Source organism: Hippichthys cyanospilos, chromosome 15 (assembly GCF_059441005.1).
Source record: "Hippichthys cyanospilos isolate Australia breed blue-spotted pipefish chromosome 15, RoL_Hcya_1.0, whole genome shotgun sequence".
Taxonomy (NCBI): domain Eukaryota; kingdom Metazoa; phylum Chordata; class Actinopteri; order Syngnathiformes; family Syngnathidae; genus Hippichthys; species Hippichthys cyanospilos.
Window position 1 is genome coordinate 16,425,775 of NC_142383.1, and position 21,624 is coordinate 16,447,398.

Sequence of the window (21,624 nt, forward strand, 5' to 3'; positions counted from 1 at the left end):
ATAACATAAAAAAAAACTTGTAAAAAAATTGTATTATTTCATGTTATATGATTACTATTGTGGTAGTTGAATGAGCTTTTTTTCTAATGAACATATTTTGCAACACTAATATATATATATATATATATATATATATATATATATATATATATATATATATATATAAAACCAAAAACTGAACTTTGCAGAGTTATTTCAACCATAGTCATTAGTTTTACATCTTTGGTAAAAGTTACTCTCATAGGGCTTTGCAAATATTTTTATGTGGCTGAAATAAATGTATCTGTATCTGTATATATGTATGTGTATTTGTGTGTGTGTATATATATATATATATATATATATATATATATATATATATATATATATATACACAAATATATATACAAATATATATACACAAATATATATACACAAATATATATACACAAATATATATAAAAAAACTGAACTTTGTAGAGTTATTTCAACCCTAGACATTAGTTTTACATCTTTGGTAAAAGTTACTCTCATAGGGCTTTGCAAATATTGTTATGTGGCTGAAATATATATATATATATATATATATATATATATATATATATATATATATATATATATATATGTGTATATATGTGTGTGTGTGTGTGTGTGTATATATGTGTGTATATATATATATATATGTTTGTATATATGTGTATATTTATATATATATATATGTGTATATGTATATATATATGTATATATGTGTATATATATATATATATATATATATATATATGTATATATATGTATATATATATATGTATATATAGTGTGTGTGTTAACTGCCATAGTATATTAATGATCAATCATTTCACATAACTAATTCAAAGAAATAAACAAAATGGGGACTCTGCAGCTCACAATTTTTTTTCAAGATTTTTTTTTTTTTTTCTAATGCCAGTGATATTAAGTGTGTTTTATGTCTACTTAATGTTGTGAACTTCAGTGACTTAAGCAAGCTCCTTCTCATCCCAGTTAGCGTCTCCATCATCAGTTGTTGTCATGGCAGTGACCAATCAACCAGGCAGATATCCCCCCTCTGACTTCCAGACCGGTTTGTGTGACTTCTGCGACGATTGCGGAACTTGTAAGTTCTCTAAACTGCTCAAATGCGTCAATATGCTAATGAGGATCATAACAGCAAAGTGTTGTTATTTTCATTTCCATCCTGGGAGTCACAAGTTGAGCTAGTATCAAAAACAATAAAAAAAGAAATCAGCGAACAACAAAACTGCTCAATGGAGCAATATACTGTATGTCACATGGCAACAAATCATCCAGTCATAAAAAGGCATAAGCAACGTGGGCTTGGCGTCACATGTTCCTGGTGCAGAGCGTTTAAACCTGAAATTCAAAACCTTATTTCAATCCATTCTTCCCCCACTATAATATAATATAATATAATAAAATATAATATAATAATATAATAAAAAATCATTTTTATTAGCCACCGGAGTATAATAAAGAGAATTGTTGTTGGATAATATACAGCTGCATATAAAACAAATGTGGGCTGCTTAAGGGTAGACAGGGGACCACAGATGGCCCCCGGGCCACAGTTTGGACACCACTAGTCTAAACACTTGTTCTGCAGCTCATCAGGGAAAAAAAAATGAACTTTGTAAATTTATTTCAACCATCGTCATTACTTTTACATCTTTGCTAAAAGTTCCTTCCAAACTAAATGTATTAAATGTCAAACTTTGAGAATCTTCTTTTAAGAATATTATAAGAAAAGATTTTTTTTTTAAAAAGCCTTACGACAGTTTTATTTGATTATTTTGCTTGAATAAATCATATAAGATTCATAGAAAATAAGTGTTGCAATATGTGATTAATTTGGGCAATTTTGGTTGAACTAGTTAAAAAATGATTTGAAATTAACCAGTAAGACCTAAAGTAGTTGCTCTACTAGTGTGCTGGAATGTCTTACACATAAAAACAAACAGCATTTAGATGAATATCAAGCTATCGGATGAATCATTCTTACGGTGCCATAAATAGATCTCGTCGTAAATACGTGCGGGTGTACCTCATGGTACGATGCCCATCCCTTTCTCTTTCTTGCAGGCTGCTACGGCCTGTGGTGCTTCCCGTGCTTGAGTTGCACCATCGCCGGCGACATGGACGAGTGCTGCCTGTGCGGCCTGAGCATGGCCATCCGCAGCGTCTACCGGACCCGCTATAACATCAACGTACGTATATATATATATATATATTTGGGTGGGAGGGGTTCAATTGAGTTCTATTTTCCTATTTTTGCTATTTTCTATTCTTCTAGTCAGTGTGTTTACTTCGCGATCATAAAACAGCTCCAAAACAGTGTCCGATACTAGTATCTGCTACCAAGCGTACCGATACCTTGAAATAGGAGCAGGTATCGGCCGATATCCATACCTGGTATCGGTACTCGCCCTTCCTTCACGTTTTCCAAAAAAACACAAGTTCATTGACTATTGAATCGTCATAAATATTCAATTAAATGCTACTAGTGGAATGTTTCGAAAAGGGTCGTTTACGACTAGATTTTCTTCCATCTTTAGAACGTTTACATACGCGTAGAAGAAAACCACAAACTTCCATTTGCAAGCATAACTTGTGACTGATCCCTTTCAAGAAAAAAAAAAATCTTTCGATTGCGAAATGAACCCCTTGAAGGCATAGCAGATTGCCCAACTTCCCCCACGGTGATGAGGCGGCATGTTTACTCAGCCAGGCCATTGTTTCCCGCCCTTTCTACGGCTCCAAATCAAACAAGCTTGTGTGTGCGTTTGCAGGGTTCCCTTTGCAGCGACTTCATGACCAACTGGTGCTGCTTGGTGTGCGCCACTTGCCAATTGAAGCGGGACATCGACCGCAGAAAGGAACAAGGCATCTTCTGAAAAGTAGCGCTTTGACGCAAACTTCCTGACCCGGTAAGTTAAACATTACTCAAGAATGGTCACGGGGGGGAAAAAAATGACCTGAATCTCAATTGTAATCTGGTTTCAGCGTGATAATGCCGTTTTGCTATCTGTTGCAGGTGGTATCATCTTTTCCAAGAGGTGTACGTTGAATTATTATCTTTGATTAATAATGGTGACGGTGTTTTAATAAAGGACATTTTAATTTGCAGCCTGCTGGTGTTTTTTGGGGATGCGGAAGCTGAAATAAACCCTTTTTTGGAAAGTACTAGATAACAAATTGTTTCACTTTTAAGTTAGCTAAGCATGGGTTCATAGGTTGAAAAGCTGTAAATCAAGATTAAGCAAACCACACCCTGCGCTGCGTTTAATTGCCCCCCACAGCGATATATTGCACCGATTCAGCCCCCGCTGACAAAAAACAAAAGGTAATTATATTCATCTGTCTTCTTCAATAAGTTTCTTCATTGACATGTTTGCATTTTATTAAATAATTTGCTCTTTAATCATAATTACACATGAAGCCTAGGCTCACATTCACTTCCATTGACAGATGATGTTAAAGATCCATTTTGACCGGGCTGCCAGTGAATGAGTTTACGTCGAAATGGTGCGGCCATTTTGCCACTTGCCGTCAACTGAAAATGATATCACGGTTGCTCAGGTAATGACCAATCACGGCTCAGCTTGTAACACAGATTCGTGTTTCACAAAAGCAATATTAATCCCTGGAGGAAATGTTGATCCAACTCTGGCTTTTTGATGTGTGATGTCACAGGAAAAGCATTAAAAAAAAAAAACACTAAGAGGCTAAAATATTGCATGCATTGTCAAAACATGTCGACTTTCAATATGCCATCACTTCTTAATGCTTGCGAACTTGAGCTCGAGAGGTACACCCTATAGGTGTCACATTTAGCCCATGTCGGGCTCATTTACTGCCATTCAAAATTGGAATGTTTGTCTATTTTGGACATATTGAAAACCCGATGTTTTATCATGCGTTTCCCCCGATTTTTGCATTAATCCTTTCAACGGCAAATCGCGAACGGGCCGCAATAGAAATATTTGTGTTGACACCCCAAAACCACCGGGCGGCGCTAGCGGCCAACTTATGACATTTGTAAGCCTTTCAATGACTTCAATGATTGGCTTAGCCTCCAGGGGTTAATCAGAATTTAATATAATCATAAAGAAACATTTTGTAATTTCTTGGTTGGAAGTAGTCTTGAAGTGTGTTGGGGAAAAAAAGCAGATTGAGCAACTAGCAGTGTGCACATTTTATTTAATGTCAACATTGTGTATTGTCACATTGGCTATAACCTAGCCAATAAAATGCCAGAGCCAACGCACGAAAGCACTCGCGTCTTCGATGCGAACATGAGTCACTGCGGGCACCGGGCAATAAAAGAGCGCGCTGGAAATATTCAGCCAATGGGATGCGAGCGGTGGAGGGATTTATTTCCTTTGGCGCACCTTGCGGTGATGCTTTGTAGTGGGAAGACGAAAACTTAAAGAAGGGGGCTTGAGGTGGGCCGATTTTTACTGACTCATCTGGGTCTCCATGGCTTGGGCGGCCCATTCCGGGGCCGCCTGTCGGATCTTTTCCAGGAGGTTGTTGACCTGGAAACACAGCGACTGGATCTGCTTGTCCCACGTGGGAAGCGGCTCTCGTGCTGAAAACGATATCAACGTTGATTCGTTCATCTTGAAATCCAATTTGTCCACACTGGTACTAGTATGACAACTAAATATGTAACGAGTGAGGCTAAATTACAGTACTTATAGCTAATTCAAGTTTCTAGCATGAAACGGTCTGTCACACTTTTGGTACGAGAGAGCCCTCTGCTGTTCACACAACACATGACAGTTTTGTTTTTGTCACATCTAAGTGCAAAAGCCTTATAAGAAGTTTAAATGTGTTCAAAGAGTTTTGAAGGAGTAAAACGAGTATTCAAATTTTCAATATATGTACTGTATTGAAATATCCTTTGTAATTAATATGAGTTCACTTTAGTGACAAAAAAAAATAAAAAATCCCGCCACTCACTCTCAAAGTGCACGATGCCATCGATCTGGTCGATGAAGCCGTTCATGCGTCCTTCGGTGATCATCTGCGACGCAATCTTCTCCGCCTTGTAGATAGATGCCAATAAATCACGGCGAGTCATAAATCAACAAATCACGATAACGTACTGTTGGCTGTACTTTGCTTAGAAATGAAATGTCAAGGTTGTAATGACAGGAAGAAAACTAAACATGGCAAACGCTCGAAAAAAAATGTACTCGTTTCGCTCCGTCTTTTGTTTTTCTCACTTTGGCCGGGGGGATTTCCAAAAGCGCTCCGAGCTCTTCGAAGGTGATGTTGTTGTAAAGTTTACTGGCGGAGAGCAGGTTGTGTTCGATCACAGCTCTGTCCAGTATGCTGGAGCCTGAAGAAAAGTTCAACACATGTCTATTTTCAAGTCCAGGAGATCTGACAGGATCGGACCGATGTGAAGTTGACTTACCGTCCGCCGTGGTGGCCTTCTGGTGCGGCATGAGCATGGCGGCAAACTCCTGCAGCTGGTTCCCCCGGATGATGCGGTCCAGGTACATTTTCTCGAGAATCCCGTACGCGGCTAACTGCTGGCAGCGCTCGTCCTTGAACAGGGTGGCCAACATGCGGGAACGTTGCTGGCCTGGAAAAACAAACACATTTGCATTTTGTGAACACATTATTTGTAGCCCACGGAATAAATCTCATCTCCCGAAACGCATCATATTTTCTTGTGTTCATATCTAAATTATACATTTGTTGCACATTGAGTGTGTTTCAGATTTCCCGCATTGTGAGCGGTCTGTGAACGCCATGCGTTTCATCAAGTTGATAATTGTGCGTATATGCCGAAAGACCACAATAAACGAGTCAAATGAAATACTTTTCCGTGTTCTCCAACCGGCGCATATTGGGTCCATATCTTGCCAGTCTTAATTGAATCAGATAAAGACATCATAACTTTTACATGATCCTCTAAATTTAAGTAATATTCCTGTGTGTGAACGAGGATAGACTCGGACGTTGGTTCAGTCTGCTTGCTTCTTTGATTGACAATAATGCAACCTCAGCAAACACGAGCTGCTGTTAGCTGCAACTGGCTGCTAACAGTCAACTAACAGCTCTCTAGCTCGTCCCGAATAAAAGCAAAAAAAAAAAATTCATTTTTAAGTTTATAGGACGCACCCATACTTTTGGCCTGAGTCATATTTGTAGGTTTTTCCCCTGTGTTTCCATTCCTTCCTTGCAGACTGTTAGCAACATCCTCTAAAATGGAGTTGGCAGTCTTCGTACCTGCGGACGCCAAAATGGTGCAGTTGAGCGCGTGCTTGAGCGCCTCTAGACGCTCGCTCTCGTGGACGATGGATTTGTAAGACAGCTCGTTGTATCGCTGCGCGGCTTCGATGAACTTCCTCCTGAAGTCCAGGACTCTGGCATAGCACACCTAAGTGAGAGGGTAATACATTTAACGTGGGCAATTGCAATTGTTTCTCAGGCCCGGTTGATTTAAGCTTTTGGCCTTGTCAAAATGCTGTTTTTTTAATTTTTTTTAATTTAATAATATTAAATGTAGCAGTTAATAATATGACATTCACTTATTTGCCTTGAGATGGTGCTGGTGTATTGGTGATGCGTGCAAAGAAATGTGTTTAGGTCGTTTTATTTGTAAGTCTTTATTTTACATTTTCAGTGATGTAGTCATCCTTAAATCCACAGGAGCAATAATATTAATTTAGTGATCATTATGAGCATGTAAATTTACTTAAATTTAGTTTAGGGTTATGCAAAGTACTTCCTGTATGTTATGCTAACACGCTAACCAGACGCAACAGCACGCTAGTGAACTAGCGATTCTGTTTACAACAGCCCAAAGTGGTATGTGTGTTTTTATGTGAATATATAGTTCTCCCGTGTGTACTTTTGATGGACGATATGGAAGCGGGATGACAAGTTTTGCTTACCTTGTAATGTATTTGTAGCTGTTCATTGGACGATTCATTTTGAAGCAGCGAGGCTCTGTTGATGTAAGCCTCGGCCTGTACCGGATCGTCATCCTCCAGGTAGAGACGGGCTATTTTCAGGTAGGTGTCTAACTTGTAGTCAACGTTATATTGCCTAGCGAGGAGCAAAATAGAACACTTGAAAAAAATAAAACTTCCAAATGGGGGGGAAAAGACTGCACTTACTTTTGCCCTGTCTCCAAAGGAATACCGACTAAAACCTGGGCGGCGTTCCTCCAGTCGCCCTCCTTTTCGTAAATAGTCGCTAAGTGCTGTCTGATGGAAGCCACCTGCGCACAGTGAGGAACAGCGACTTATCATGAAGTGCATATTATTGATTATATGTATCTAATTATTCCCTAATGCCCAGAAGTGTTTGTCTCACCAACAGAGGAGAATTAATAGTTTACCTGCTCCTCAAAAGAAATGACTCTGGGCTGGATCTTGTCCAAAGTGAAGTGATACACCGCCTTGGCTGTGGCGTCGGGCAAATTGGGCAAATGTGTGCAGAAATCGGTGAGCAGCTGTCTTGAGATGACTAAACTCACGTTTTCATTGACCACTATGAGGGGGGAGAAAAAGAGAGGCTCTAATTGCGTTTTTGTGGAGAAATACACAACACTAAACACCTTTAAGAGGGAAATAAAGTATATTACATACTTGCTTCAACAAAGGCCTTCAAGGACTCAAGTTGATCTGCATCTGTGAACTGGACAGCCTTTTCCAAGATTTGTCTATATCTACAGAAATGTACAACATTCTATAAGTCAAAGGGTAGGATCTGTACGAGTTTTAGTTAAAACATATTCTAAAAAGTTAATATCCGTTCATTGTCATTTATGAACATGTGACACAGCATTTTCTGATCGTTTCACTAGTGTATGTTTAATGCCCATCGTTAAGCTAAAAGAATTTGCTCGCTCCTGGCATGAAAACGTGCAATTGGTTCGAACGTTTGGGGCTCTGACATTATTCACACACTCACTGTTTTAATGACATAAACTATAAAAATAAAAGTTTTACTCGCTAGAAAATTTAATTCGGATAATTCTCATACAGAGCTCGCTAAGCAAAGAAGCTAGCGTTAGCTTAGCTTAGTTATCATGGTAAACCCGCATCACCTTTTTAGCCGAACGAGCTGCTTCATACACTGTACAAAGATGAGTTTTACATAATACGGTTAAAAAGAAAACGCGTGTCTTGCAAGCGCTACGTACTTGGCCGATAGGTCTTTGTGGGAGCCAAACGAATTCATCAGCTGTGCGAGCTCTTGCCGCACTTCGGTGGCCATGGTTGCGCCGTCCGGGTTGTCAACAACGCCGCTTCCGCTACCAAAAGAGGGGAACTTCCGGTCGGTGACGAAAAATTACAAATATAAATATTTATTTATATATATTTTTGATTGATTTTTAATAGTGCTCCCTTAGTGTGGAATTCAGTTGGCGCCTTTAAATGCTTTTTAAATGTAATTTAAAAAAATAGTGAATCCCAACGCCACGGTTCACAATTAAGTGCCAAAGCTGTTTACTGTCGCTAGATGACGTAATCCCCAAAGGTTTCGTGGAAACAACTGGTCTCTTGGTGGTTGAGGATGCTTTATAATGAGTTTGCTATTTGCAAATTTTGGTATTGGAAATCGATGCAAGAATTCCGTCCCTAAACGCATCTTTCACGTAATTCAGCCTCCTGTCACTAACCTTAAGTACCTTAAGTAACCTTTAGTACTCTATTACTAAAGGTACTAGTAACTACTAAATATCCTAAAGTACGAAACGTAATTGATTACTATAAATGTATAAACTTTATACATTTAAAGTCTATACTGCAAACAATGTTTAACTACTTGCTTTATTGATTTTTTTCTGTGTTTAGTTTAAGTATAAAAATTAAAAAAAGTGCCCCTGATGTCTTTGAAATTTTCTGAATGGGGCCCTCAAAGTAAAAAGTTTGGACACGCTCGTCCACAGGTGTCAAACTCAAGGCCCGGGGGCCAGATCTGGCCCGCCACATCATTTTATGTGGCCCGCGAAATGTTCATTTAACTTCCAAGTCGTCCTCAACTTTTGAAAATTTTGGAGGGAAAACCGTTTTTGCCTGCCTATGATTTCAGTACTAGGACAGTGCGTGACGACCGCACTTAAAATTGATATGAATCTATGACGACAATGTGGCCCACGATAAAAATGAGATTGACAACCCCGCGCATGCACAAAGCAGTTGTGGAACTTGTGCGACTGTTCCTTTAAGACTGACGTAATGATGACGTATATGGAGGAAGGCGTGGCCGACCTGTGAAATGTCAGGGAGGAATGGCGCTCGGCGCGGTATTTTGAACAATCGTCTTTTGCTCTCCTCGATTCCCCCGCAAACGCTGGCCTGCGTCAGATAACTCAGGTAAGCGCGACTCGTTGCGGGACTCTCGCCGCGGCTCCGCCGGAAAACATCAGCACCATCACGCGCAAGACTCCTCTTTTAAGGTGGACTAAATAAACGTAGAGCCGAAGCTAGCTCGGGTTAGCCCTGCTCGGCAAGTTTGCTAGGATTGCAGCAGTTGTGTTCCTCGCCCCGGATGATAACCGGGGCCCGGACGTCTGACATCCCCACTGAACCCTCCACGAACGACCTGCATTTTTGCACCCCGAGACAAAGTAGATCCGCTTTCACGTTCGGCTCAAGTTGTCCAAAGTAGGCGCTGCGGTTGCGTAGACGATCCGCAAGACGTTTGCTTTTGCAGGGATTGTTTTGATGGCGTGATGTTCATTCACATCAGTTTGTCGTATGATTTCCATATTTTTATCTTAATCCCTGCATGGTTTTTACGCAATGCGATGCTACTTTCGAGCTCTTCGTTTAATTTTTTAAGGCACGATGTAGTACTTTTTTCAAGTAACCGCTTCATAACCCGGGTCACCAAATAACCCTTTAAAAATTGAAAACACACACACAACTAACAAAAGCAAATAAAAGACGCCACGTTCATGAGTCGGTGCCTTTGAATCGAAACTATTTTGTTTTCCACCATCGGAATGATCTCGAGTGACAGATGGTGAAGGGGTCTCGAAAAACTAAATTTAGCCTTGCTCTGCAAGAGTCTTAATCACACAAATCTTTACACTGTAATCTCTCCGTGTTGCGTATTTTTATTTTATTTTAGGGGGAAAAAAATAATAATAAAAACGACACCCTCTCTTCTGTTAGCTCGCTGTTAGCCCCGTAGCTAGCAAGACTGATGACGAGATAAAAATGGCGGATCTTTCGAAATCCAAGCCCGGCCTGAAATAGTAACGCAGCCAAGTAAATAGCTCGACTCGTTCCCCTCCCGGACAGGAGCCTCCTTCCCGTGGTGGTTCGCATCCCCCTGCAAACACATTCACATAAAACGATCGACTTTTGCGGCGGTTAGTATAAATGCACCCGCATAGCCAAGTGTGGGGGCTAAACGAGCCCATCGATGGGGAAAACACAAAAAGATTCTGCTGCTGGATGATCATGTTGAAGATGATGTCGTTCGGAACTAATCGGCTGTCAGTCTCGATTGTAAGTTTCTCTGTTGACGCTAAAATACGTTTTATGAGCCCTTTAAAGTGAGAAATGAGTGTATTTTGGGTCGGTGGGCTAACGTTAGCTAGGCCACTCTGACAGGTTTGTTTACGTTCTCCCCTAACGGTTTTGAACAAGACAGCTACAATTATCCAAGATTACCAACACAATCACCCGCGGAAATTGTTAATATGCGGTTAAAATGTGTTGTTTTGCATACTAGTACTACTATAATCCTCTGAACTTTGGCATTTAGTGGACCTACTTTACAATTTAAGCCCTTTTTTGTATTTATGTTTTAAACTTGGTCAGCTTTCTGCCTCCTTTTTTTGGCCCGTGAAGATAGTGTTTTTTAAATCGGAAAATTTGTCATTTTTTGTCAGGTCGTTCACATTTACAAATAAATGTGACCCGTGCGTGAACTATAAATCTAAAACAGTCCCGCATGTGCATTGAGGACACTGTGATGTCATACATAGCTTGCTTAAAGTTAGTGTTTATAGTCGTACATGGCGATGTTGAAATATCTGACACAGCAAACCCAGAATATGTTCAGTCTGTTAAATTTAAGAAGAAGAAGGATGAGGTTTTTGTCCATGGAATTTTGTGGCACAGTGGGAGCAACAAATGGGCAGAGGAGTTTGCGGAAGGAAAGAGATATATGAATCCAATCCAATCAAATCGCTCAAATTGACATAAAAAAATTCATATACAGGTCGTATCGCTGCAAAAAAACTCAAAATTGGGTCACTTCAAACTGCTTGGTAAACAAAGTGTAATTGACCAAATCACATAACTGTGCTGAATGAAAGTTTGCTAGGTTTTTGCTAATACACGTTGAAACTCCCTGAATAGGAAAATGCAACAGATATTTGAACACATTTGTATACATATATATTTAAATATGACCATCTCCTTCACATGTACGTCTGTATAATAAACTCCACACCACAAGCAGCAGCACAACGTCCATAGTGTTGTAGCAAAAATTGATTACACGTGACAAGCCTGTCTTTGTATTGTTAAAGGTGCACCGGGGGGGCTGAGTCGTCGCCAAGATGGACGTGGTGTCGCCCGAGCTCAACAGCCTCCTTCCTGACGAGATCATGGACATGGAGGCCATTGAGGAGGTGGCTCAGTCCAGCCAGGACACGTCCGTCGCCATGGAAACAGACACGCCGCCCGATAGCGCCGGCACGTCGACGGAACACGCCGGCGTCGCCGTCGCCACTTCTGCTTTGTCCTCCCCGCTGTTGACCATGAGGCCGGTCCTGGCCACCTCAACCGCCACCACCAGGACCACGGACAGCATCGCGGGGACGACGGTCACCACGAGCACCTTGCAGAAGCTGACGATGCCCCTCGCCATCTCCGCCGCCAACCATCAGATCATCCTCAACAAGGTGGCTTCGGCCCAGGCCTCGGAAGCCGCGCGTTCGGCGGGGGGGCAAAAGCTTCTGGTGACCACTATCGGGAAGTCGGGCCAACCCATCGTGCTCCAGCTGCCCCACGCCGCCGCCAAGGCGGGAGGGGCGGCGGGCTTGGCCGACGCGAAATCCATCAAGTTGGTGACCATCGGCGGGAGGTCGGATTTGAAGCCGGTCGTCGGGAGCGCGGCCGGTCAGGTGGCCGCCTTGCAAGGACAGCAGCTCAAAACGGTGCAGGTCGGTTCAAATCAAAAATCACGCTATTCCGCGTCACTCTCAAAGACGAGAGAGGAATAAGAAGTCATTCTTTTTTTTAAATTAGACTTAAATAAAAGATAATTCCTTATTTTGCATTTCAAACAACCACCTCTGCTAGCTTAGTGCTAAGACACCGTTCAAAGGTTGATGAAACTAGCATCAATGCTGCCGTAGTCATATCCCTTTAAGGCCACAGATTTTTGAACAAGGTGCAGCAACACATGTAGACAGACAATTTAACCGCCGACTGCTGAATTTGTCATCAGTCTATATGTTTTTTTCTTCTGAAACAAAAATGGAAAAAGTGTGCATTAAAGCGCTCCATGATGCTGCTGTTTTTATGACAGCCAGCCTAATTATGTATCTGTGCTTGCAAAAGGCAGCTTTTTCTTTTTTCTTTTGATATTTGCCGCCGATTTTGTCAAGTAAGTTTGCCCGTCCGATATTTCCCTCGCCGGTAGTGTATCGATGATCCACGCAGCTGACATTTTTAAATCATACTATTTATTTGACAGAAGCAGGAATATGTGAGGGATATTAGTTTTGGAGTTATTAAAAATATGAAAATCATTTTGTTTACGATGATGAGCGTGCCCCTCCCATCGTGGAGAGAATGAAAGTTTTAGTTTTATATATATATATATATATATATATATATATATATATATATATATATATATATATATATATATATATATATATATATATATATATATATATATAAATAAAGGTCATAGTTTTGAAATGCTTTTCGAGTAATGAAGTACTCTAATAATGTAATAAATTGGTGTCAAACTCCAGTCCTGGAGGGCCGGTATCCTGCAGGTTTTGCGGTTTTCTCTCCTCAACACACCTGATTAAAATGATTAGCTCATTCGTCAGCTCTGGGGGAGCTTGAAAAAGATCCTAATCATTTCAATCAGGTGTGTTTAGGGGAGAAAACCTGCAGGATACCGGCCCTCCAGGACTGGAAAAGACACCTGTGATGCATTATAATAATAAAATAAATAATAATGATGTAGCGCAAAACTGGTTAGCAAATCCGCCTCACAGTTATTTGGTTCCAGTTTCGCTTTTGCCTCCGGCCTTCCTTCGTGTAGTTTGCGTGTTTTCCCTGTGCCTGCGTGAAGTTTCTCCAGGTAGAAGAACCAAAGAACGATTTTTGCCCGATTTCAAGGTGCTTTGAAAGAAGAATGTGCCAAAACTTTTATACGCCATTTTCTCAAAAGTAGCCATTTTCACTCTGCAACATTTTCGTCACCATCCGGATGAAATTTCAGCTCTCGAGGTTCTTCTTCCAATGCTTCCCCTTTCATGTGAAACGCCTTTGATGTAATGCTCAAAGGATCGGACAAAATACGGCTTGGAGAACGTCAATCCTTTGCGTTGGGTTTGTAAACATGTCAAAATCGAATCGTTGTTTACATATGAACGTGGTCGTTTGTGGCCAACAGATCGCCAAGAAAACGCCGTCGTCCTCCGCTGCGCCCATCAAGTTCATCATCAACAAACCGGTGAACAGCAAAGCGCTCAGTCCTCAGACTTCAGGTTCTCCCGTCGCCGCGGGTGAGTCGGAAATCAAATCCCGCACGCACTCGGGCGTCCCGAGACTTGAAGGCGTCTCTTTGGCAGGCCGGGTCCTGGCGCAGAATTCGCCGACGGCGCCTCAAAAGACCATCACGCTCACGGATCCCCCGTACAACACCGCCATCAGCATCCAAAACATTGCCGGCAAAAAGATCGCCATCTCCCCCCTCAAGACCCCAAGCAAGGTGACTCCATGCTGTTTTATTCATCGCGCTTTTTCTTACAAAGGGCAGCTAGCTTAATGCTAGCATATAACGCGAAGTATTATAGATGGGCTAACGGAATTTAGCATTGATGGTAGATGGAGTACTATGCTGTGCTGTGTGAAGTGGTTCTCAAACGGGGGTGCCCTAGGGGTACTTGAAGGAATTTAAGGAGGTTCATAGAATTATATAGATTATAGAAATATAGATTATAGAATTAATTGTTTCAGGAAAATTAGTTCATCAAGTAGGTTATTCAATTTCATTTGTATAAAAAGCCAGATTCTCCCCCATGCTAGAATGGGTCGACCCAACTTGTCGTGTGCCACCACTCGTTACCTGTCAATGATTCGTGATCACATCTCTACTATGATCTCAAAGGAGGACCCTTTAAGTTGAAAAAATTTCTGTGGACAAATATTCATTTATAATGATTTCTTTTTGAGAACTGGTCTGACACCATGTTGATTATTTTTGGGGGACAAATATTCATTAATAATTAAATTAATGTTTCAGTTATATGAAATAGGATGTTTAATTTTTTGTGAACAAATATATATATATATATATATATATATATATATATATATATATATATATATATATTTTTAGAACAAATATTAATAATTAAATTAATGATTTCTTTTTGTAAAGAAATCTCCGCTGTTAGCCCAAAACCGGACGCTTTACGTTGAATATTTCTCCGTGGACAAAAAGGATCTAAAGTTGAATAAATCATGATGGATGTGGATTCTGGTCCCGCCGCGCCGAAGGTGACGGTGGTGTCGGTGGCGTCGCCGACTTCCGGGGCGGCCCAGAAGTCCATGACGCTGCCGGTCAGCGTGGCGCTTGGCCAGCAGATCCTCTCGGTTCAGCAGTCCACGTCGGTCTCGCCCGTCAAGGTGGCCACGAGCCAGGCGGCGGCGCAGGTGAAGAAGGATTTATTTTGGATTCTTTTTTTTAATTTTCTGTCATTTCACCTAGCTAGGAAATGTTTTTTTTGTCTATTTTTGTCAGAACTATTCTCCGAGTTCCCTTTTGTCGAAATGTTTTGGGAAACGGGAGCCCTCCCTAAATACTCGTCCCTGAATTGAATCCCATCCAGAATATCAAAGCGGTCCAGTCCGTGGCGGTGGGCGGCTCCCAGTACAAGACCATCATCCCGCTGACGGCCCAGCCCAACATGCAGCAGATCCAGGTGCCCGGGAGCCGCTTCCATTACGTTCGGCTGGTGCCCAACACCACGGCGAGCGCCGCCGCGCAGCCCGGCGCGCCCAGCACCAGCGCCGTGCAGACAGGTGACTCAAATCCGCCATTTTTTTTTTTTTTTTACAGATCCTTGACATCCAGTTTAGCTCATTCAATCCCAAAGACGGATTTTTACGTTTTTTTTTTTTTTTAAGCGTCTATACTTTCATTACCAGGATCTTATTAATATTTTTTTTCTTTTTTTTTTTCAAGTCTTTTGGTATTTAATTACTTAAGAAAAAAGTAATCCATTACTTTAGTACCAAAAATATCCAATTATTTTAATATTTTTGTAGTAAGGTACTTTAGTACTCAAGTAATTGATTGCTTAATTACTTGAAGTAATTGATTGACTTGATTGATTACTTTTTATGGTTTATTATGTTTTGTTTATTGTTTACAGTGTGTAACAGTATTATATTACAGTATTATCAGTGCTTTTTTTATTTATTTAATATGCAGGTTCTTTATTAAATGCTTTTGTTTAATCTGTTTTTTCTGTTCTTTTCATTTTTGTAGTTTTTTTTCATTTACAGTATGTTTTAAGGTTTATTATATTTTTTTTATTCCATATTTATTTCTATAACTGCAGTATGTTCTTGTTTGTTAATACTATTTTTTTTTTCATTTATTAGTTTCAAAGTAGTAAAACTTCTTGGACTCTATAATTTTCTCAGACATGACAAATTTCTCCAGTTTCTCTCATTTAATTACACTATCAAAATGCAAACCTTGATTTAAAAAAAAAACAGCAAAAGGTGAACGGCGTTATAGCGAGGGAACACTGCATTTAAGCCATCTTGTGATTAGTTTGCTAATAACTCATTCACTGCCAGAGACGTATTTTTACGTTTTTTTTTTTTTTTTTAACTGCCCAGACATTGAATCCCAGATACTTAAGTGTTGATTTAATACCTAAGTATCTGGGATTTAATACACTTAAGTATCGATTTAATACTTAAAGTATCTGGGACTCAATGTCTTCAAAAACGTGAAAATACGTCCCTGGCGTTGAATGAGTTAAAGAGTCATTTTGAGAAAGACTGAGGCTAACGCTTGCGTGTCCCACAGCTAAACCCATGGTGGTGGGCGCGGGGGCAATGAGGATGTCGGTTCCCATCGTGACGGCGCAGACGGTCAAGCAGGTCAAACGCACGCCGCCTCTTCTTCCTCTGCCCGGTTGGAACCGCGCCAAACGCCGATCGTCCGCCCGCAGGTGGCGCCCAAGCCGCTAACGTCGGTCGCCCAGGTGGTCGGCGCCACGCCCACCCAGCAGCGCCTCATCATGCCCGCCACGGCGCTGCCGCAGATCCAGCCCAACTTCGCCAACCTGCCGCCGGGCACCGTCCTGGCGCCGGCGCCGGCCGGCGGCAACGTGGGCTACGCCGTCTTGCCGGCGCAGTACGTCACGCAGGTATCCTGGCCTTTTTTTATTTGGGGGCCGCGCCATTCGATATTGACGTGCGCGTTCTTGGCCGCCGTCTCAGCTGCAGCAGGCTCCCATCGTGACCCTGGCCAATAACTCGGCTTTCCCGACTTGCGCCGCCGCCGCCGTCCACACTCAAGCTCGGCTCCCGCTCAACGGGTAAGCGCTAACCGTTATCTACGCCGGCGCTTCTCAAATGGATGTTCTGTTATAGTACACAGAGAGGGATTACCAGGTGCTCATTCAGTACTAATCAAAAGTTTGGAAACACTTTCAAATTCAATAATAATTACCCGATGCAGGTTAAAACACGAGGTGTCAATTTCGTTTCCTCGCAGCATGTCGGCGGAGGTGACATCGCGGCCGAGGAAACCATGCAACTGCACCAAGTCTCAGTGTCTCAAGCTGTGAGTATGATTTATTATCTAAAAAATTGTGGCATCAGATATTTACACAGAAGATGATACATGGATACATTTCATCTTTTTTTTTTTACTTTTTTTAAAATGCTTGGCTACAGCAATACAAAGCATGCCTGCACATTTAGAGATAAGACCAGCACCAACATATTTTCTTACGCTGGGGTTGTTAGAATACCGCACCAACATAACAGTAACATGCCCGTGTTCAGTTTTGGGGTGTGTCTGGCAGTGAGTAAAATAGCAGCTCAAAATCAAATATTTTGACAACGTCTTCTGTCTCCTTTTGTTTACTGAGAGTTTGCTCTATGGTGGCCAGCAAAAAAAAAAAATAAAAAATAAAAAAAAAAAATATATATATATATATATATATGTTATATTCTGAAATATACATTACTTGCAACTTTCACGAATGTCTCTTTATTTTTTCCATTGATACCATCCATGAAGCTTTTTTTTTTTCAGATTTTTGAGAAGTCGCTTGAACGTAACATTTTTTTTTCCCCTTTTCAATCCTCCGTCAAGATACTGCGACTGCTTTGCAAACGGCGAGTTCTGCAACAACTGCAACTGCAACAACTGCTTCAACAACCTGGAGCACGAGGCCGAGCGCTCCAAAGCCATCAAGGTAAGGCCGGAGGTTTTTTTTTTGGGGGGGGGGGGGTTAGCGCCGGACCTGAGCCTTGACGCTCCGCAGACGTGTTTGGACCGCAACCCGGAGGCCTTCAAGCCCAAGATCGGCAAGGGCAAAGAGGGCGAGTCGGACCGGCGCCACAGCAAAGGCTGCAACTGCAAGCGCTCGGGCTGCCTGAAGAACTACTGCGAGTGCTACGAGGTGCGTCCTCCGAGCGGCGCCGGGAGCTCCGTCTCGGGACTACCGCCCCCTTCTTCTCCTCCGCCCAGGCCAAGATCATGTGCTCGTCCATATGCAAGTGCGTGGGCTGCAAGAACTTCGAGGAGAGCCCGGAGAGGAAGACGCTCATGCACCTGGCCGACGCCGCCGAGGTCAGGGTCCAGCAGCAGACGGCGGCCAAGACCAAGTTGTCCTCGCAGATCTCCGACCTGCTCACGAGGACCGCACCCGTCATCTCCAGCGGAGGCGGGAGGTAGGTTGAGGCAGCTCAGAAGGAGATGGGGAAATGGCAAGAGGAACCTACAAAGAATTGCATTTTTCTCAAGATGTTTATGAAAAAAATTCCTCCCTTTACATTTCTTTATTCCCTCTTTCTCTCCTTTTCTCTGCGACCTTCACATTCCTTCCCTCCTTTTTCTCTCCTTTTCTCTGCGACCTTCACATCCCTTCCTTCCTTTTTCTGTCCTTTCCTCTACGACCTTCACATTCCTTCCTTCCTTTTCCTCTACGACCTTCACATTCCTTCCTTCCTTTTTCTCTCCTTTCCTCTAAGACCTTCACATTCCTTCCTTTTTCTCCTTTTCTCTACGACCTTCACATTCCTTCATTTTTCTCTCCTTTTCTCTACAACCTTCATATTCCTTCCTTCCTTTTTCTCTCCTTTCCTCTTCTTCTTTCATTCATTGCTTGCTTCCTTCCCTCCCACCTTCTTTCTTTCCTTCCTTCCTTGCCCCCTTGCTTCCCTCCCTCGCTTCTTCAGTTGTTCTCCCTTTCCTCCCTTATCTTCTTTCTCCTTCCTTTCCTCCCCTTCCTCCATTCCCTCACATTCCTTCTTTCTTTATTCTTTCCTTCCTCCCTCCCTTTTCTTTCCGTCCTTCCTTTCCTCTCTTCCTTTCTTCCTTCCTTCACATTTCTTCATTCTTCTTTTCCTCGTTTTTCTCCTTCCTCCTCATTCCTTTCTTCTTTCCTTTCTTCCTCCCTTCACATTTCTTCATTCCTTCTTTTCCTCGTTTTTCTCCTTCCTCCACATTCATTTCTTTTTTTCCTTCCGTCACATTCCTTCTTATCGTTTTTCTCCTTCCTCCACATTCATTTCTTCTTTCCTTTCTTCACATTTCATCCTTCCTTCTTTTCCTCGTTTTTCTCCATCCTCCACATTCATTTCTTCTTTCCTTTCTTCCGTCCTTCTCATTTCTTCTTTCCTTTCCTTTTTTCCTTCCGTCACATTCCTTCTTTTCGTTTTTCTCCTTCCTCCACATTCATTTCTTCTTTCCTTTCTTCCTTCCATCACATTTCTTAATTCCTTCTTTTCCTCGTTTTTCCTCTTCCTCCACATTCATTTCTTCTTTCCTTCCTTCCTTTTTTCTCTCCTTTTCTCTCCTAACTTCCTTCACTGCTTCCTTCCCTCCCTCCCTTCCTTCCTCCCTCCCTTCCAGTCTCATAAAAATTAGGGAGGAAAAAACAATTTTTTTGTCCACAATCTCTAGCTGCGAAGCTTTAAAAAAAAATCCCCTCCACATAATAAACAGGCGATCTAATTTGACAAATTTCTCCGCCTTCCAGGCTCCCGTACACGTTCGTGACAAAGGAGGTGCTGGAGGCCACGTGCGAGTGCCTCCTGGAGCAGGCCAGGTGGGCGGAGCAAACGCGGCAGCCTCAGGCGGAGGCCGAGCGCCTGATCCTGGAGGAGTTCGGACACTGCCTCATGAGGATCATCAACTCGGCGGCAAAAGCCAAAACAGATTGCTCCGCCGTCAACAGCTAGGTCCCGGACAATGGCCCGCTTCCTTCGGACAGAGACGCTCATGGGAAGGAAGCGCCGCGCTTCCAGCTTTTATTTCCCTCTTTTTTATACTCTTCTGCTTTCCTCTTTCCTATCTGACGTTTTATGATGAGAACATGGTGTCAAATGTTATATTTGTGCTCCCACTAGGTAAAATGCAACACGTTTGTTTTTTTTTTATATATTTATTTTGACACGTATTTGTAATTAGCGCTAATCTTGTGTTGCTTACACTGTTAATGATCGTTGTTGTTATTGTTATCATCATTATTATTATTGTTATTAACCAAGAATACGCTACATCTATTTGGAATCTGTGCACGAAAACGGCATGGCTCAAAACGATAAAAATAATAGCCAAACTTTTGCGATTCTCACACTAAAGAAAAAGTAAAATTTTTGTCCAGAAGCACAAAAAAAAAAAAATAATTGAACTGGCAGAGATTATGACTGCTTGACAGTGTAGTGTGCCTTTTACACGGTGGTGGATCTCGTTAACATTACCAGTTTTTAATACCTTCAAAACCACCAAAATACGTTTTTGATTCATGATATTCTTCATCTCCTGTCATTCAGTATCACTGTTGTAAAGAACATCTCGGCTCCTGTGGGAAGTTGTGTACATTTGCGGAATTGTACAAAAATAAAAAGCTATTTAGCTATGTATTTAATTCAAACGCAAAAAAACTTTTTTGTTGTGCCTTTTACCCCCGTGCAGTAGGTGGTGCTGTTTCGCAGGCACACGACTTGAGTCAACTACTTTCATTAGTTCTGTGTTTATTAAGCTCTAAAAAAAACATGTAATTGTTGTTTATAATTCGAAGAGATTTTTTTTTTTTTTTTTTGCTTGGCGATGTTGTTTCGAAGAAGCAAACAAGTTTGTGGAAACATTGCGTATCCATAGCTGCGTTTTGAATCATACGAACGACTGCCTTTTTTTCTCTTTAACAGTCGAGTAAGAGGAGCAAGAGAAGAAGAAGAAGAAGCAAAGGTCGAAGGAGATTCCGCTCGAAGCACGCCGTGGTTTTCGCACAGTAAAGGTAACAAAAACGTGTTTTAGTCATGTACTAATTATGAGTTTTTTTATATATATATGTTTTTGTTCCTCGAATTGATTTGATCTTTTGTCTTTCCAGTCGTAGAAGATATGCTGCAAATTGAGTGGATCAGAAAAGTAAGTAATTTTACATTTTGCACTGTTTTTTTTTTTTTTTTTTTTTAATTTTTTCAATCATCCCAATGATTATACCAATCACTACCCATCTGACTCATTCGCAAGTTTGGGAAAGATTATACATGACGTAATGAGGGTTTGGGGCATTTTGCATTAAAGTTTTTGTAAAAATGGCTCATTTTAGAAATTGTTAATCACGTGGTTTGCATTTTTTTTTCTTTTTTGCAGGATGTCCTAAAGTGGCCGTGGAAAATGTGTTATCTTAACCAAATAAAGATTTAAATAAAATTGTATACATTTTATATTGTGTGTGTATGTTTTTTGTTCTTTTTTTTCTCCATTCCAGACACAGATAAACTGGAAAACACGGAGGGATTCTCTGTTAAACTATTTTTTTATTCAACATCAGTTCCTGGACGTTGATCCGAGCCAAACATTAAGGATCTGCTGAATAATTAAAAATCATTTTTGCATAAATAAAAAATGTTTGAAGTCATAAAATGTATCATTTTTCAACATTCTTGCAACATTTTTTACATATTACTCTTTATACATGGAACTCGTATTAAAAGTATGATGCACCAGTCAAAACTTTTATTTAATCCAGTAAAGTACATTTGTTCAGAGCAAAACATTCGTTGTTCACGTAAACCTAAAACAACATCTCTTAATCTTTCCCTTGCGTTAAAACGCTTTTAATTTAAGCCAATGCACGCGAGAAATAACATGCTAGCATGCTAT

At 41.2% G+C, this 21,624-nt stretch overlaps 3 protein-coding genes across 6 annotated transcripts in view; 2 read left to right on the top strand and 1 right to left on the bottom strand.

Moving 5' to 3' along the window:
• The window catches only part of plac8.2 (placenta associated 8, tandem duplicate 2), a 51,473-nt gene extending 48,335 nt beyond the window's left edge, over positions 1 to 3,138 (top strand). For 2 of the 3 annotated variants that reach the window (XM_088435383.1, XM_088435384.1), the window contains 4 exons: positions 1,000 to 1,111; positions 2,095 to 2,219; positions 2,802 to 2,939; positions 3,047 to 3,138. In XM_088435383.1, the coding sequence (XP_088291509.1) occupies positions 1,027 to 1,111; positions 2,095 to 2,219; positions 2,802 to 2,906 (315 nt within the window). In that variant the 5' untranslated portion in view covers positions 1,000 to 1,026 and the 3' untranslated portion in view covers positions 2,907 to 2,939; positions 3,047 to 3,138. Of the gene's footprint in view, positions 1 to 970; positions 1,112 to 2,094; positions 2,220 to 2,801; positions 2,940 to 3,046 lie in introns of all 3 variants that reach the window. The other variant, XM_088435385.1, reaches the window with a different exon arrangement.
• Positions 3,139 to 4,192: 1,054 nt separating this feature from the next.
• cops4 (COP9 constitutive photomorphogenic homolog subunit 4 (Arabidopsis)) lies at positions 4,193 to 8,288 on the bottom strand. The gene is made up of 10 exons (XM_088435055.1): positions 8,183 to 8,288; positions 7,626 to 7,705; positions 7,376 to 7,527; positions 7,152 to 7,255; positions 6,927 to 7,080; positions 6,259 to 6,409; positions 5,438 to 5,608; positions 5,244 to 5,359; positions 4,978 to 5,062; positions 4,193 to 4,603 (listed from the first exon to the last, which is right to left on the bottom strand). The coding sequence occupies exons 1-10, from the start codon at positions 8,254 to 8,256 to the stop codon at positions 4,470 to 4,472; spliced, it is 1,221 nt and encodes a 406-aa protein (XP_088291181.1). The 5' UTR covers positions 8,257 to 8,288; the 3' UTR covers positions 4,193 to 4,469.
• Positions 8,289 to 9,242: 954 nt separating this feature from the next.
• Positions 9,243 to 21,185, top strand: lin54 (lin-54 DREAM MuvB core complex component). 2 transcript variants are annotated; one of them, XM_088434121.1, is made up of 16 exons: positions 9,243 to 9,359; positions 11,534 to 12,169; positions 13,645 to 13,756; positions 13,823 to 13,962; positions 14,754 to 14,909; positions 15,086 to 15,278; positions 16,300 to 16,373; positions 16,445 to 16,642; positions 16,716 to 16,813; positions 16,993 to 17,061; positions 17,599 to 17,701; positions 17,771 to 17,908; positions 17,977 to 18,179; positions 19,490 to 20,749; positions 20,846 to 20,883; positions 21,112 to 21,185. In XM_088434121.1, exons 2-14 carry the CDS (start codon positions 11,564 to 11,566, stop codon positions 19,689 to 19,691), a joined length of 2,292 nt encoding a protein of 763 aa, XP_088290247.1. In that variant the 5' UTR covers positions 9,243 to 9,359; positions 11,534 to 11,563; the 3' UTR covers positions 19,692 to 20,749; positions 20,846 to 20,883; positions 21,112 to 21,185. The 2 variants fall into 2 exon arrangements, with proteins under 2 accessions (XP_088290247.1, XP_088290248.1); XM_088434122.1 differs by lacking the exon at positions 9,243 to 9,359 and adding an exon at positions 10,244 to 10,502.
• The last annotated feature ends 439 nt before the right edge of the window (positions 21,186 to 21,624 follow it).